The 18848-nt window shown below is 44.1% G+C and overlaps 1 protein-coding gene across 2 annotated transcripts in view; it reads left to right on the top strand.

The window, feature by feature from the left end:
- LOC126334546 (protein dimmed-like) overlaps window positions 1-18848 on the top strand; it is a 264729-nt gene that overhangs the window by 239235 nt on the left and 6646 nt on the right. The window contains exons 2-4 of one of the 2 annotated variants that reach the window (XM_049996912.1): window positions 3799-3983; window positions 12824-13074; window positions 14954-15090. In XM_049996912.1, coding sequence (XP_049852869.1) covers window positions 3803-3983; window positions 12824-13074; window positions 14954-15090 — 569 coding nt within the window. In that variant the 5' untranslated portion in view covers window positions 3799-3802. The remainder of the gene's footprint in view (window positions 1-3798; window positions 3984-12823; window positions 13075-14953; window positions 15091-18848) is intronic. The other variant, XM_049996913.1, reaches the window with a different exon arrangement.

Here is an 18848-nt window from a genome sequence, read left to right on the forward strand (position 1 = left end):
CGTGACAACATAGCTGTGGACTAAATCTACATGAGTTTCAATCACGTCCTTATATTTCCTAGATTATTTTTCTATGCCTATTTGTCACGAGCAGAGACGTATGGGCTGGCGCGTGGCAGGCTCGTTCCGATGCCTAACAAGGAGGCGCCGCTGGGAAGCCGCTGGCGTGCCTGCGCTGCTCGCGGCACTCGCCGCCCTGTTGGAACAGCTGTTCCCGCGCAGCTGTCTGCACCGGCGCTATTGTCTGAGCAGCGCCACAGCCGCGCTTGCGAAACGCGATGCGCAGTCCGCAGCTCTCAACCTGCGTAACGACTATTATTCTGGCTGGCAGAAGTCTGCACGCATCCTCAGCAACCGATTTCCACGGCCAAGTAGAAAACACTGCCAGGCCCGTAAACAAATACCCACTCTCGTGTCAACAGAGAGAGACAGCCACAGTCACGGCAGTACACGGCAATCAAAACCCGAGGACACGGGCCAAGCTCCGCTGGCTCGTAAAAGGATCACATGCCTAAGTCCCATGTCGAACATAGACGTGCGTTTCAAATGTGTCGTTTGTGTGTGATCTGAACAATAAAGAGCACATTCATGCCATAAGTGGCATTCGAATATTTGCTATGTTCCCTAAAAAGTTGACTGTAGTTTGTAGAGTACATTATATTGGAACTTAAGTTGTTGAAGGGTGACTGAATTGACGATCTCCGGGTCCTAATTAAAAATAATAATAGGGAGAATAAATAAGAGAGTAGTGATTTACCACCAGAAGGAGGCTCTTATTCATTTGTCTGAAGATGAGCACGGTGGTCGAAACCGGTCACCGGAATAAATAATTTTTGATCAAGACTGTTTATGACAGTAACTATTTTTAATAATAAGAGAGAGTTTTTTTTGCCTATAGAATATAGAAGAGGATACGGTGGGAAGGAAATGAACGTTCTCAGGTGATGTAGCATAACGCATCAGCGAAATGCCAATTTCGCAGCGTTATTCGCAAGAACAGAATCATCATCTAACAGACACATGAGATCCAGCTAGAGTCTCCGCTGTGACTTCAGGTCGTCTGGAACTGAGTACGCAAAATTCTAATTGTGCAGCAACATTTTCTGCTCGTTGCATTCTAAGTCACTTTACTTGAAGACGATAATGCAGACTTAATGTTACCTAGCGGCCCTCACTCTGGTCTGGCTAATCTGGAGAGGAGTGTCTCTTGGCTTTAAACTTTCTTGCAAACACATTAACTCCTCCGTGACCTCCTCGCTCGTTGTCAAGAGCTTCTGTGTACGCTGTCAGTGACCAGTGTTTCAAAGAGATAAATGGAAATGGAAATGCCGTGTGGCTAGGGCCTCCCGTAGGGTAGACCTTTCGCCTCGTGCAAGTCTTCCGAGTTGATGCCGCTTCGGCGACTTGCGTATCGATGGAGATGAAATGATGATGATAAGGACAACACAACACCCAGTCCCTGAGCCGAGAAAATCTCCGACCCTGCCGGGAATCGAACTCGGGCCGGTAGGTATGACATTCCGTCCCTCTGACCACTCAGCTACCAGGGCGAACAAAGAGATCAAATCTAAGTATATGGTTCCAGAGAAATTTTCAAGACTCAAACATATATGACGTTTATATAAAGAATGGAGCGACGAATGAAAATTTGTACCACAGCCAGGATTTGAACCTGGGTTTCCTGCTCACTAGGCAAAAGCACTAATCACAACGCCACCCTGGCACAGTAGCTTTGCAGAATGGCACGGACTGCCATAGCACGACACCGTTTTCTATCCTAATTCCCATTCACGCCTCAGCCCAGAGTGGCGTAGTGGTTAGTGCACGTGCCTAGTGAGCAGGAGATCCCAGTTCGAATCCCAGTCTTGGTATAAATTTCCATTTGTCGGTTCTGTCTGCATATGTGCATTTCAAAGAAATGTTTGAAAGTGAATGTGTATATACAAATAGGGTGCCGTCGCTGTGTTTAAGAGTGCAGGTGTCATTGTTATAAAATTAATATCACTAACACCACTAGTACAGGTTGGCATTAGTACAGGTGCATATCTCAGACTGTTTCTTTAATTTTATGTAGTAACTCCCCTGTTCTGCTTGGCCGGCCGATGTGGCCGAGTGGTTCTAGCCGCTTCAGTCTGGAAACGCACGACCGCTACGGTCGCAGGTTCGAGTTCTGCCTCGCTCATGGATGTGTGTGATGTCCTTAGGTTAGTTAGGTTTAAGTAGTTCTGAGTTGAAGTTGACTGATGACCTCATATATTAAGTCCCATAGTGCTCAGAGCCATTTGAACCATTTTTTTCGCCCGTCCTGGCTTCACACTAAAAATCTACGGCTAAATGAATTGTCTGGAGTAACGGTAATACATTTTATATACAAAGCTCTCTCATGGATCAGTCGGACCGCATCAAAATCCCTACAGTATTTCACGAGATTGGACTTCACGCACAGACAGAGAAATGTGGTGGGGTGACTTCATTATACTTATAGATAAGTAGTGATAGGTATGTACAGATTCTTGTCAAGCTTCACTGCTCTCTGAAGTCGCGGCTAATCCTCTGTAGCTAAGCATCTCGTAGTTCCAGTCATTGCCACAAGATGTCTCTCCAAACGCCAATTACAATAGGAAGAAATGACAATACACATACTGCACAGTGACGAAACGTCGGCATGTCATCTTGCAATGTTGTTTGTTATTCACTGAACGCGACTGATTGTCACAATAGTCAGTGGAGAAGATGCAGCTAGCTGCTAGGAAGACAGACCATGTGTCCTATGAACGCAGTGCTCTGTGGCGTACGACAGCCAGGATTTGAGCCTGGGTTTCCTGCACACTAGGCAGAAGCACTAATCACAACGCCACCCTGGCACAGTGGCTTTCCGGAATGGCACGGACGGCCCCAGCACCAGACCCTTTTCTGTCCAAATTCCCATTCACGCCTCAGCCCAGAGTGGCGTAATGGTTAGTGCATGTGCCTAGTGAGCAGGAGACCCCAGTTCGAATCCCAGTCTTGGTATAAATTTCCATTTGTCGCTTCAGTCTGCATATGTGCATCTCAAAGAAATGTTTGAAAGTGAATGTGTATATACAAATGGGGTGCCGTCATTGTGCAGTGTGCTATTCAGTGAATAGCATGCGCGATTTCTATTTGCCACATCATTTACCGTTCCTATACTGAGCACCAGCAATGTGTGTTAAAAACATAGGGAGATGTTCCATCCACTGATGTGTGTCTGTTTCCTGTATGTCTTGTAGCTATCGTGCAGTTGTCTTGTGGGTTTCCATTCACAAAGCATTAGACAACCCTTATTTTATTGCAGTGTGCAGATTTATTGTCATGTTCCAAATAATGAGACTGAAAATATTACGATTACTATATAAAGGGTAAACACTTACGGTGTTTCCGAAGACCACTGAGCTAAAACTGAAAGACATACAGAATAAGGGGACATGCAGTGGATAGAGCATCTCTGAAGTTTCGAGTTCAGTGAATAGCATGCACGATTTCTATTTGCCACATCATTGACTGCTATACTGAGCACCTGTAATGTGAGCTAAAAACAAGGAGAGATGTTCCATCCACTGATGTGTGTCTGTTGCCTGTATGTTTTGTAGCTATCGTGCAGTTGTCACCTGGAAACATGGAAGTACTTATGAATAACACTCCGTCAGTAACATCAGCAGGATTTGCAACAGTATAATCTGTCTGCTCTCTTGCCGATGTGGCTGACGCTGTCTAAGTTTATCGTGATGAATCGTCGTCTATGCCAGAGACTGACAGCCGCTTTTCTCCGGCCCACAGCAGCATGCGGTCAGGGGAGGTGTTCGCCTGTTCGCCGGACGACGCGGCGGATTGCGACAGCGTCGGCGTCGACGTGGGCGGCGCCGTCTGGCCGGACGACGATGAGGAGCTGGAGCTGGACGTCGAGCTGGAGGTGGACGACGCCTCCATGGAGTCCGGCGGCAAGCGCGGCAAGATGCGCCAAGGTAAGGCTCGCGCCACTACTCTGCCCAAGGACAACCGGCCTTAGGAGATGAGTCGCCCGAGTTTACAAGATCTGTTATTGTTATTTCGTTTGACGCCCAAAACAGCACCTAGAAGCATCGGATAGCTCCTCCTTCTTCTGTCTTTCGAAAAGTAAACAGCTCCACACTTTGATCTATTAGAATCTAATTTCGTCATTTCAGGATAATCGGAAACTTCTGCTTTACATATAGGAGAACCTCGCCAGATCGCAAAGGCCCAAGAGATTTCTACTTATTGGCTGGCCACCGCGTTATCCTCCGCCTTGTTATGTCATGTGGATGCGGTATGGAGGCGCCATGTTGTCAGCACACCGCTCTCCCGGCCGTTTTGTAGACTTTCCAGACCGTGGAGCCGCTACTGCTCGCTCATATAGCTCATCAGTTGGCATCACGAGGCTGCGGACACCCAGTAGCTATCCTCTGACCAAGGAAACAATCCTTGACAGTGCCAGGAATAGAACCTGGGTCATCCGCATGGCAGCCATCTACACTGACCACTCAGCTACGGAAGCGGACTGCATTACGTATAGCTTACTTTCAAGTCGTCAGTCGCGGTCTATCTCGGGTTATTTTCTCTTATAATGTTCCTTCCGGATGATTTTGGAGGAACTGGTTTTGTTGTATTACGTGTTCAATCCACTAGTGTCCATTTCGCTGTTGATCTCCTAAACGACCTGTCTTCCCCAATTCTTTGCATAATTTCCTAGTTGTTGATTTTTTCTGTTCACTTTACCTTTAACAGACGTCTCCAGCACCATATCTCGAACGGTTCAAGAGATTTCGTCTCATTGTTACCTACTGTACGTATTCCACAGCAGTATCATCCTACCTCCAAAAGCAGTTCTTACCACCTCTTTCTTCCCTTCAATTCTCACGTTTTTCTTTCATTGATAGACATTGCTTTTCTTCTTTAATTCCTTGGTTTATGTCCTCTTTGCTTTTTTGTTTTTTTAAGTCCTCTAATTTTAACGCTCATGTCTTTTGGTTTCTTATAGCACCGACTATTTCTGCCTTTTGTGGTTATCTCCCATTTTGTATGCATCCCTTAGTACTGTGTCCATAACTTGTAACAGTCTTTGCAGATTTTTTTTCATCACAGCTATGACATCCGCAAATCTATTCTTTCTCAATTTATTCTGATGCCTGTACAGCATTATTTGCACTCGTGTGTTGCCATATTCTCTGTAGATGTTGAATAGGAATGGGGACAGATTACGTCCTTGTCCAACGCCCTTAGGTATTCTAGCTTCTTTTTTTGTAATTCTTCCGTTTACCATCGCTGTTTGTTCTTTGCGTAGATCTCGTTACCTGTCCAGAACTCCCTTCTGTCAGTTGTTTGCTCGTGAACAAATAAGTCTACCTCATGTCTGTAAGCAGTCTGAGTAGCTGCCGGTGGGTCAACAGATATTTCCGTCATACCCTTTTAGGTGTTATGTAATCGTTTGGTTTTTCGGCTATCACTTATGAGGTGGACGAATTTATTGGCTAATTGTCAGTCATCCGTTCATGTCACATTACCGTAAAATTTCAGACAATATCGCGTGATGAAGTATGGGTCTGCTGAGCTTTGTGTAAATCCATCTTCGGTCCGAATAATTTCCTCAAAATCAGCCGTTCCATTTTCTTGTTAGTACTTACATTATTATTTATCTACACGGATTATCTGTGCTCCGAGGGTGCCATGTTTCGCCATGAGTAATTCCAACTTTTCGTGCCTGGAGACCAAGTACAATATCGTGTAAGAGATTTGAAGGGCACTCGTTTTTTTTTTTTAATTCTTCACCATAGTTAATCATCACTGTGAGCTTCCCGGCGATGAAAGGGAACTCTGTTTTTTAAGTTTGTAGTGTTCCGACATTTATTTACCCATCGTTCAGGTGCACACAAATCACACACACACACATTCAAAAACATAAACTACTAAGTAATAGTTGTAAGCAAGGAAGAAAACAATTCCACAGCACAGTCCAAATTGGACTGAAGAAGGAAGCAAGCAAGAGTCATATACAGGCGTACATTCTACCTCAAACGAGGTGCTATAAGCAGAGTAAAACCCAGTCTAGTGTGCCGAACCATTATGAAACAACGGCAGCGAACATAGAGTGGCAGCAGTTCCATTTTTAAGTCCAACCCCTGATCACAAGACCGCCTCATGTGACCTCCTTGCATGTGAGTGTATAGATCTATCCTCTGTCCACGTAAAGCTTTTTGTCAGGCAATTCGGACAGCTTCCAGGTCTGTAGACAAGACCGTGAAATCACCCCTACGACAGCACCCAATCAAATAGGGTTGACATTAGTGCAGACAGGAAGTGGGTTCTCCTTGGAACTCTGTTGTCCAGGGACGGCCGCCCCCACCCCACCTACTGGAAAGCGTTCACAGTTAGCTGTGATGTGGTGTGCGACAATGGATTCATATTCTAGTGATCTAAAGATACTAAGTACTGGCCCGAAATACCTTACGAAAGTAAGGCCACCAACATACACTCCTGGAAATGGAAAAAAGAACACTTTGACACCGGTGTGTCAGACCCACCATACTTGCTCCGGACACTGCGAGAGGGCTGTACAAGCAATGATCACACCCACGGCACAGCGGACACACCAGGAACCGCGGTGTTGGCCGTCGAATGGCGCTATCTGCGCAGCATTTGTGCACCGCCGCTGTCAGTGTCAGCCAGTTTGCCGTGGCATACGGAGCTCCATCGCAGTCTTTAACACTGGTAGCATGCCGCGACAGCGTGGACGTGAACCGTATGTGCAGTTGACGGACTTTGAGCGAGGGCGTATAGTGGGCATGCGGGAGGCCGGGTGGACGTACCGCCGAATTGCTCAACACGTGGGGCGTGAGGTCTCCACAGTACATCGATGTTGTCGCCAGTGGTCGGCGGAAGATGCACGTGCCCGTCGATCTGGGACCAGACCGAAGCGACGCACGGATGCACGCCAAGACCGTAGGATCCTACGCAGTGCCGTAGGGGACCGCACCGCCACTTCCCAGCAAATTAGGGACACTGTTGCTCCTGGGGTATCGGCGAGGACCGTTCGCAACCGTCTCCATGAAGCTGGGCTACGGTCCCGCACACCGTTAGGCCGTCTTCCGCTCACGCCCCAACATCGTGCAGCCCGCCTCCAATGGTGTCGCGACAGGCGTGAATGGAGGGACGAATGGAGACGTGTCGTCTTCAGCGATGACAGCCGCTTCTGCCTTGGTACCAATGATGGTCGTATGCGTGTTTGGCGCCGTGCAGGTGAGCGCCACAATCAGGACTGCATACGACCGAGGCACACAGGGCCAACACCCGGCATCATGGTGTGGGGAGCGGTCTCCTACACTGGCCGTACACCTCTGGTGATCGTCGAGGGGACACTGAATAGTGCACGGTACATCCAAACCGTCATCGAACCCATCGTTCTACCATTCCTAGACCGGCAAGGGAACTTGCTGTTCCAACAGGACAATGCACGTCCGCATGTATCCCGTGCCACCCAACGTGCTCTAGAAGGTGTAAGTCAACTACCCTGGCCAGCAAGATCTCCGGATCCGTCCCCCATTGAGCATGTTTGGGACTGGATGAAGCGTCGTCTCACGCGGTCTGCACGTCCAGCACGAACGCTGGCCCAACTGAGGAGCCAGGTGGAAATGGCATGGCAAGCCGTTCCACAGGACTACATCCAGCATCTCTACGATCGTCTCCATGGGAGAATAGCAGGCTGCATTGCTGCGAAAGGTGGATATACACTGTACTAGTGCCGGAATTGTGCATGCTCTGTTGCCTGTGTCTATGTGCCTGTGGTTCTGTCAGTGTGATCATGTGATGTATCTGACCCCAGGAATGTGTCAATAAAGTTTCCCCTTCCTGGGACAATGAATTCACGGTGTTCTTATTTCAATTTCCAGCAGTGTACATTGAACGATACGATCTGTCACCAGAGTATGTGAATGCTTCTTGTGACAACTTCTTAAAAGTGTTATTGCATACTATTAACTCATAATTCAAGTCTTTCATCAGAAATATTACCATGATAAAAGCTCACGCTATAGATGATCAACGCGAGTTAATCCGATGGAAGGGAACGTTGGAGACAGGGGGGGGGGGGGGGGGCAGGTCGTCTTCTAATGAGGAGATATTAAATTGTTCCTGTGATCTAATGTAAATTAATTATACACCCTCCAAAATAATGAACTAGGAACTTGATAACACCTTGATTCAGGATATTGCCTTAAGAAATTATGGAGACAAACAGCCGTAATGATGACAGTTCGTGTCTTCCAAGGTTGCAAAAATATAGGTATTCGGGAGAAAGGAAAAACCTAAGCCACTATACCGAATGTGTTCTCTACAGCCAATGTCACCCTAAACAATCGATGATTAAAGATTCTTCCTTTTGAACCTGAACCGTGACATCCGCATTACGGTTTCACATAGTTTTTTTCTGAAATGTAAAATGCGTCGTCTGCCACGAAAACACATGGTGGAGCCTTTGATCTCCAGGTAAGTATTCAGCATGTAACAAGTTCACTTTCTTTAAATTAATTCACTTGTGGTTCCGTTCTTCAAAGCACCTCCATATGAAATGCTTCCTTGGCAGCCATATTTGGGTAGAAACTTTGTAGCAGGCATCAACAACAGCAAGCAGCACCATCGTAGTTGTAATTGTAAAATTTGCTCAAACTAGCGACAGAGCACTGCAAGACTATATGCTTCCCATCAACTACTCCCACACCATGGGGGAAGTGAATCACCTGTGAGAACACACATCCTTCTTCACTCCAGCCGTTTTCAGTTACCGGCATCCGAAAGAAAGTAGTCTGATTTCATGTTTTGAAGATTTGACAATGTGTGGGGAAGGGAAAATTTCTGGCCCTTCTACTACACCGTATTTTCCACAGAAAAAAATTAGGCGAATGGGTGGGTAGCAAGATAACTACAGTATCAGTTCCTAACTGCTCAAGAAAGTATTGTAAAAGAGGGAAGACAAGGTATTGATGAATGCATCCCCTGTGGTCAGTGTGCGGCATGCATGCGAAGGAAACTGCCACAAATGCAGGGGGCAATTAAAAAACAAAAGGTGAACCACCTCTCGCTTCAAGCAAAACTTACTTCGACAAGAGTACGGAATCTTCAACGTGTGGTTGTGTCAACGGCATCAACAATTAGTGTTGATTCCCCTGTCAAATTCATAAGCAACAGATATACTGGCGACACGGACCAAGAAGTCTTGCTTTTTGATGATGTACGTCCAGTTCTTGAAATAAAATGAATGAAAATTCGGTAAAATACATATTTTACTATATTTTTCATTTAGTTACCTTTACATAATACTTCAAGACTTCCACTAGTGACCAACAAACTTCAGGTATTATTTGAGATATAGCATGCTTCAAAATGTGAAAGAAATACGCAAGGCTCTGAAATAAATCTCCCGTTGCCAAAAAATCAAGAATAATTGCGTCTTTGGTTGACTGTAACTGCTTTCGTGAAAGATGTATCATTTTTTTTAAACAAATTTACTACCACTGCTTCCAGAAGCTAAAAATCGTTGGATGATATCCGAGTGAAGTTACGGAAACCAGAACCGTCTTTCATATGCCGCTCCCGTTGCAGCTTATTCCCACCAGTTCTCCTGTAATATATTTTGTCCACCAACGGCGACGATTCCTTTCTTTTCGTTTGAATGAACTTTCGAGTATTAATAGTAGGAAACACCTTTCCAACAGAAAGAGTGCCAGTATTCACGCAGCTTGGGGCTGGCTTTACACTTTCGTGAGCGTAGCTCGTCAGCTGTAAATGTGGCCAAATGGTCAGACCAGACACTGGACTCGCGATGGGAAGGACGGCGGCTCGAATCCTCCTCAGGTCATCCAGATTTAGGTCTTCCCTGAATGGTTGTAGGTGAATTCCAGGATGGTTCCTTTGAAACGACACTGTCGATTTTCCATACCATCCTTTTCCAGTCTGAGTTTGTGATCCATCTCTAAAGGCCACATCGTCGATGGAACGCTAAACTCTAGTCTCCTTCCTTCATCCACAAACGTGCGCTCTGCTTCCTTGCGAATGGTCGAAAACGGATACAGTGCAAAAATGTGCATAACTTCTGCAGCGATTACAGCATACTGTCCCTGAAGTATCGCCTTCTACTATTACGTCCACACCTGAATGACATGCGAGTCACTTACAACCCATTTTCCAAACTTTTCGTGTGTGTCAACAGAAGAGTGTTCCTTTCCAACAATAAAAATGACTTAACGCCTCTGGCTTTGACGCTGGCATCGGAGGTAAAGTGGTGACTGGGAAATGTCTGTTTACTTTGTGTAGCACGGTCTCGCCGATCTTGTGGCTGGGTCGCACGAAGGGACGGACACATGTTGGTGCTCACTGGCAGAGGTCCGAGAATTTATCACGTACACTCTGTACACACGCTAATCAGTTTCTGTGTCGGTCGGTCAGTGCTGCGGCACGGAGGAAAGCACTTCGTTAGCAGCCGAGGAACTTCGGTGAAGTGCCTTGTCCTTTACTTTTGTTGCAATGTAATTTAGTTTTTGCAGTCTCTGCACGAGAAATGATTCTGTTCTTTACACCAACCTTCCGCACATATATGGTACACAACCTTAATGATTAAATTATAATAAGACACTGCTGAAGAGAATGAAAGAAACTACTAATCACACACACCACGATATCATAACCGCAACAGATACTCTCCAACTGTTTCTTGTTATGTTAAGACCAGTTCTGTGTTTAATTATATTAATTTTATCATTCCTGGCGACCAGCTTTATGAGGATTACCCAAAATTCACGTATTTTCTAACGTTAAAAATTAGCTATCATCTGTTTCTTTCACGATTTTATGGCCCTTTGTTTTTACAAGTTTTTGATATTCCCTTAAGTGGTCATTCTTGTAAAACATTCGCCAGAGCGGTTGTTGAGTACTGTTTGCCAGTATGGAGTCTTGAAGACTTGAATAAAAGAAAATTCACGAGCAGGGTTAAAGTTCCAAATCTTACATTTCACGGATGGAAATATATATCGGTTTCTCTCACTTGCATCTCATTGATTTTCATCATGACAGCGATATTCAATCGGGCTTACATAAACGCGCACCAATAGGAATTCTTCCCGCGGACTCCTGCGGAATGTAATTCAAAGGAGATCAAACGATATCGATACATATCCGCTGCCTCGTGTTGTGGGCTTGTGTAGTACCGATTTAGGTGAGAGACTAATAACCATGTTGTTGAACCCTTCGGAAACCCGGATCATCATCTGATTTATATGCAGGAAAATTCGGGTTAAATAGCGAATATAACCTTAAAACCTGTTGTTGCGGACTGGAAGGATCGTATGGCACAGACTTCTTACAACTGTGTAACTTGAAGCAAAATACATTATTTTAATGTTATGTACTAAAAATGTGTTGTTAGAAAAAAATTCAGATAAGATGACGAACAAGGTCGGCTAACATGACGAACTAAGGCAAATATTTACTTAAACAAGAGGCTACAAGGGATAAGCAAATGAAAATGAGATAGATGGGGGAAAGTAAATAAACTCTTTATAATTTCAAAAGTAACGCCATTGCTGCTAATACATTTACCTCCCTGTGAGACAAGACGGTCAATGTAAAATGTAAACTTTCACGGCTGGAACTGTCATGATTAATAAAATTCTTTTCCGGGCTATTATGCCGTGGTCTGATGGATTTCGCATTGTAAACCAACGTTTCGTCCCCATCTGCGGAGGACATCTTCAAGGGGGTTCGTGGCTTCTGTTAACTTCCGAAACACACACTGTTTCGGAAGTTAACAGAAGCCACGAACCCCCTTGAAGATGTCCTCCGCAGATGGGAACGAAACGTTGGTTTACAATGCGAAATCCATCAGACCACGGCATAATAGCCCGCAAAAGAATTTTATTAATCAAGACGGTCAATGCCTTCATGGAAACATGTTTGCTGTTGCCTACGGAACCATGATGGTACCCATTTCTGCACCTCTTCGTCCAAAGTAAATCAACGGCCCTGAACGTATCTCTCAGGTCTCCAAAAATATGGAAATCTCGTGGGGAGAGATCAAGACTATATGGAGGGTGTTACAGGGCACTTCAGAGATACTTCTGCAGCGTATAACTGCGTACGCTTTTCCGGTCAGAGTCAGTTGACATACAAGTTTTCTGAGTATGGTCGCCGCGTCATAATGTAATAAAAAAACCGACTGTAATGGAGAACCCAACGTTGACCAATAGACACAGAGAAAGGGTAACTGTAACCATGGTCGAAACGCTGGTTTCTCCATTACAGTTTGTTACATTACGAAGCTGTACCGTAACTAGGAAACTTTTACCCCTTCTGCAGCGTAGTCGAAACAACCGTGGAAACGTGTGGGAGTGTCTTGAACGTTCTTTACGAATATCAAACTAAAGTACTTACTGTTATACGTTATCGCTTGCGAAGTACGTCAAAAACTCACATACAGTGGGCTTCAACACTTTTGCTTACGAAAAAATATACAAATTGCGGGATGAAATGTTTGGTCCTGACGCATACGGCTAGTCGCTAAAGCTACGTGATGATGTAAACACTGTCCGTCCACCTAACGTCACGTTCGTGAATTCTCAAATTCATCTCATCCTCTTCGACATCTTACACGACATTCCCCTACACGGATGTGGTTGTGAGAACGGAACAGTTGGCTCAGTAACTTGAGATAGTACTTATTAAGCGTATGAGTTTATATGCAACCTGTACTTTTCATAAGATGGCTTAAAAGTTGCGAGCTAAAGTGCAAATTTTTCCGCAGATTCGTGGGACAGCTCCGGATCGGAAGGGGGCCCCTCGTCCCGCAAGCAGACACCTCGGCCCCGTCGCAAGGGCAGCCTCGGCAGCAGTGGAGGCGGCGGGGGCGGCGGTGGTGGAGGCGGCGGCGGGGGCGGCGCAGGTGGCGGCCGGCGGCGCAAGTCGGGCATTTCCGCCAGGGAACGTAACTTGCGCAGGCTCGAAAGCAATGAGCGAGAGCGCATGCGCATGCACTCGCTCAACGACGCCTTCGAGGTGAGTGGCTGAGCGGCGTGGCTTGTAGGCTAGTCCTTTAAAGACCTAACTGCCATGAAGCAATGAGTGAGTAAGAATACATGCTAATAATCGAGTTGCAATTCGCTTCACGCACAAGGAATGACTTGCTTATCAACCAGGTCCGTTCTAATTGATCACCGTGACGGCACAAAAGTGAAGTAGCGTTGAATCTGGGTTCGATGGGAGAAGGTGTGTAGACAGTAACGCGACGAGGCATTTCATAAAACGTCATCGAAATATTGCCCTGAAAAGCAAACTACTATTGCGCATGTGGCACTATACTGCCATGGCGTTCCAACCACATGTAGCCACAATGAAATCCTTTAATGCCGCAGTAGAGAATGCGCTATCATGAAACTTCATGGCAGATTAAAATTGTTTTTCGACCAAGCCCATTGCTTTTTTTAAACGTTTTATTTACCTTTGAGTTCATCTTTGAAACTTATAGCGCTGCCTTTGGGCACGTTGTTGCAATTTTCATTGACTATTTATCGTCCATGTACCACTTCCATATAATGGCTAAAGTCCATGCAAGTCCTGCTCCTTCTGCCACCGAAGTTTACTAATTCCCACTACATCTGACTTCAACCTATCCATTTCTATTTTCAAATTTTCTAATCTACCTGCTCGATTAAGGGATCTGACATTCCACGCTCCGATCCGTAGAACGCGTTTTCTTTCGCCTGATAACAACGTCCTCCTGAGTAGTCCCCTCCCAGAGATCCGAATGGGGGACTACTTTACCTCCGGAATATTTTACCCAAGAGGACGCCATCATCAGTTAACCATACAGTAAATCTGCATGCCCTCGGGAAAAATTACGGCTGTAGTTTCTCCTTGCTTTCAACCGTCCGCAATACCAGCACAAAAAGGCCATTTTGACTGATGTTACAAGGCCAGATCAGTCAATCATCCAGACTGTTGCCCCTGCAACTATTGGAAAGGCTGCTGTACCTCTTCAGAAACCACACGTTTGTCTGGCCTCTCAATAGTCAACAACTCCGTCGTGGTTGCATCTGCGGTGCGTCTGTCTGTATCGTTGAGGCTTGCAGGCAACTTCACCAACGGGAAGATCCACTGTTCTTGGTCAGTACAAACAAGATTTTTTTATAGTTTGGGGGACTGAATCCAAAAGAAACTTTCCACCCAACAATTACGTACTAGGTTTACCACTGTATTCACTTTTAATGTTAGCGACAACGGATGAAACCATAGTTGCGATAGATTCGAAATGTGTGCAGTCGGTGGGCTACTTCATTTACCGAATGGAGAAACGTGAGACCCTGATTTAAACTCTCTTCTCTACACTGGTATACAATCCATCGTTGTACTTCCTGCGGCGACCGAGTTCGCTATTCTCTTCGGCACGTATCAGCATTAACGCCTCAGCTTCCGTAACAGTGCTGCATTTATGGTAACAGTGCTGTAACCGAGCGGGTTGGCGCTGTGGTTAGTACACTGGACTCATATTCGGGAGGACGACGGTTCAAACCCGCGTCCGGCGATCCAGTTTTAGGTTTTCCGTGATTTCCATAAAGAGTTTCAGGCAAATGCAGGAATGGTTCCCTTGAAATGGCGTGGCCGATTACGTACCCCCACCCCTCCCTAATGCGAGTTTGTGCTCCGTCTCTAATTACCCTCGTTGTCGACGGGACATTGAACACTACTCTTCTCGTCCTCTTACGAAAAATATCTGAGTATAATTAACTTTTTCTTTAATTTTCATTTTAGTGTATGGCGCTTCTTTAAATATTTTTGAGTTTGCTATTTAATCTAGTAGTGTTGTGATACCACTGCTTTTTGTGACAACTTTGACTTCGCTGAAGTATGGATACTAATCTTGTAACACTGTTTCTAGCAATTACGGGAAGTCATACCACACGTAAAGATGGAGAGGAAATTATCGAAGATTGAAACGCTGACCTTAGCCAAAAACTACATAATGGCGTTAACCAACGTCATCTGTGAGATGCGGGGCGAGGAGAAACCTTACACGTAAGTAGAATCAAACTCAAATTCAGTAAATCACTATGTACCAGCATTAGATGACAAAGTTACGGCCAAATGCCTACTCTTATATTTAAAATGCAGAGTATTTGTTGGACTTCTGCAATATTAGGAACTTGACGACAAGTGTTGCTTTCTATAACCATTGCTCTAATAAAACGGAATGTTACACGAAATCCAGTCTCTCCCACTAGACAAAATGCATGTGGCGGATCTCAAAGATCGGCCACTCCCTGTTCCTTCTCTAGATGTTCTTCCCCCTGAGTATGTACCTTAAGAACGCATCGATGAAGTTTGATCATCATTCTAAAGTTAACTTATTGTTGTATTTTTCAAACAACAATATATGATCAGCGAGCCTGCACATAGTTTAACTATTGCTGGTTAATTTTTTTATTTAGCAGCTCAGTAATCGCTACCTACTTATTACAAACTTAATTGAAGAAGGTTATTATTCTAGATATATATGATCAATCTAGCGAGCAGTTCAAAGCTAGTATCGTAGCAAACATTACGAAGTTCTAAAAGCGCTAACATGCTCCTTACCCTCTGCATCTCCCGGCTGAATGCGTTTTTCAATGCACTTTGCACGCTACGTGTGGGCGTTAATTGTCGTGCAATATATCGACAATGCTTCCTTCATGTTTACGTACAGTCTTACTCATAGGCATTAATAGTTCCCCTAACCCTATAAATTAACAGTGACCTCTCTACCACCGTTTTGGAGTATCCCAGCCTTTGAGGGAGAACTTCCGCGTACCTACAGGTTTCTGCCGTTATCATCGCCTGCCATACTGCAGTTCGTCAAAAGTTTCCGGTCGATATGTACGTTATCAAGGATCATTTACATATTTCTGTCTATGCCATTAGCTATAACTGTAAATGAAGCAGAGAAGCATCAGACTGCCATGATACTACATTACTTAATCAGATGATCCCCACATCTTCCTATCCTTCTTAACTTTCGCCTTGGTCTTGGAGATCATACGCATGCTCTCTCTGCATTCAGTTATCGATCATTTCTGTTCCTTGCTTTCGTGGCCCATTCTCCTAGGCCCATCGTATCCTTGTTGATACCATTTTTTCATCTTGTCCGTGTTCTTCTTCGGCACTTTCTGTCCTCCACGGATCCTAAGAATGCTACACACGGTGGTATTTCCTCTTCCATCCCAATAACATGTCTCGTCCACAGAAATCTACTTTCCTTCATCCTTTGTCCCATATCAGCTTGTAAGTACAGCTCTGCCAGTTCCTGGTTTTTGTTCCCCTCCAGTCCTGTGACTGGAGGTCCCTATTGCGGGCCCAATATTTTCCATAATATGTTTCTCTCGAAGACTAGCTTTTTTTGTTCGTCTGCTTTCCTTGATGTTGATGTTTCAGACCCATACTATACTACTAGGAGAATTACACTCTGATTAGGTTGGTTTTTAAAACTTTTCAAAACGTCGCTTCTGCATAGCACATCCCTAAACCAAAATATGCCCTATTTGCCGCTGTGACCATTGCCTTAATATAAGTTTCCATTCTATTCTGTTCGCTAAAGATGCTTCCCAAATATTTAAATATCTCTCCTCTCTTAAAAGAGAATTCATCAACTCTAAATGATCCTCACACAACCAGAATAATTGCTTCTTTTAGATAACTTAAGAATTGTGCAGCAATCTCTCGTTGTTTTGTTCCTTCGAATAGTAACAAACATTCGTGGCAAGTTTTTTATGTTAAAATTGTGAAGACACATTTACTGTGCATGTTCTGCAGGAAATTGATAAGTATTTTATTATCCATCAAGTGTTATTTTCTCTCTGCTTTCTAAACAGATGTCTGTGATTCTTCAGATTGTGTATTCTTTGTCATCACGTGACTACAACATACTCTCGAGAAAAGTAGTTTAAAATATTTGGGGTACATGCATCTAGACAGTGAGTGGCAATATATCCTCTGGTAAACAATGTATCATTTTATATACTATTTATAAATATGTAGGTATGTATTAAGAGTGAGATGAAGGTACCAATGCACGTGTCAATACAAGTTTCTCCTGAAGAATTACTTTGACAGTACATTTTTTTCATTTTTATCATCGTTAATGGCATGTACACCGTTCGTCTAAAAAAATACGGGACTAATTTTATTCCTGGCGCATAAGCGACGTCAGCGCAGTAACTATGATGACGGATTGCACCAACTACCGTAAACAACAGTTGTGTGAAGTTTTAAACAGTTCCGACGGACGGCCTAGCCATAGTGAACCATCAAAATGGAGTCTACAGAAGACACTCGTTACAAGCAACGTGCTGTAACTGAACTCACAGGTACGGAGACTTTCTATCATCAATATCACAAATTGCAGTATGAGTCTCTGATAGGACGACAAGACTAAAAAGTTGCGATAGCGCCGTGAGCGTAAAAAAAAGGCGATGAACACTGTCTTTACTTTAAATTTGTCATCCGCAACATGTTCATTTTTGGTAAACCATCAGAAACCCGTACTGCACTTTGTCGTAATGATAACACCAAGTAGCCTCACCTGTGAATTCAATTACAGCACGTTGGTTGTAACAAGTGTCTTCAGTATACACCCTTTTGATGGTTCACTACGGCAATGCCATGTATCGGAATTGTTTGAAAATTCGCACATCTGTTATTTACAGTTATTAGCTCACGCTGCAACAACAGTTACTGGATTGACGTCGTTGATATATCAGGAATAAAGTAACTCTCGGAACACTTTGGACAGTCGCTGCTTGAGCCAATTTTCTCAACTTCATCCAAGAGGCGGCTGCACTTTTTGTGACAGCTGGTTGTATGAATTACACGTGTTTATTTGGAAACGACGCAGCAAACCTACCACCGTTGATTGCTCTAGTTCTGAAACAGATCAGTATTACGTCCCCAAAAATTAGAACATTTGTTATTATAAATTCGTGTTGGCTTTATTCTGCACTGTAGTGGCCTTTGGTGTCGTCGCCCCCCCCCCCCTTTCAATGTTGTAATTAGGCATAAAATCTAATATGAGAATCATTTTCCAGCACGCTCAGACAGCTGCTGTCAACATCCATGTCTTCATACACATCTACATAAATACTTTACAAGTCACTACACAGTGCACATGGAGGATTGCACAGATGTCATCGATTTTCCGTTCTATTCCATTTGCGTAGTGATCGAGGAAAAACGATTGTCTATGTGTGTCTGTACACGCCCTAATCTTTTTATATTATCCTCATTATACATTACACCAGATATACAATATAACAGTGACAGTATAAAGGTCGTACAATCGTCTTCTAACATAGATTCTCTAAATACATCCAGCAGGTCTTCCCTGAAACTACATCTGGCTTCCAAGGATTCCCATTTAAGTTTTTTAAGCATTTCTGTTACACTCGCATATAAATTATGCTTTATAGTATAGATTAGAAAAATTCTGCCTGTAGCAACAAAATGTTTTAAATATGTGTATCAAACATCTTTCGCCTGTTCATGCTATTTACCTCCAGTGTTCTATAATGCAAATAAACACATTTTGACAGGAGATACGAGGTAATTCTTAGCAGATCATTTAAACCTAACTGTTTGTATTTACAACTACATAGTTGTTTTTTTCACTTACATTCATTTTATATCTTCCTCTTGTATCTACGTGTCATTACGATTACTAGATGTAGATAGTACGAGGTTCTTTCTATTGCAATGTCACATTTCAACATTTCTCTGTACGTAAGCAGCACAGAGTAGAGTGCGGT

The sequence above is a fragment of the Schistocerca gregaria genome, chromosome 2, assembly GCF_023897955.1.
Source record: "Schistocerca gregaria isolate iqSchGreg1 chromosome 2, iqSchGreg1.2, whole genome shotgun sequence".
NCBI lineage: Eukaryota > Metazoa > Arthropoda > Insecta > Orthoptera > Acrididae > Schistocerca > Schistocerca gregaria.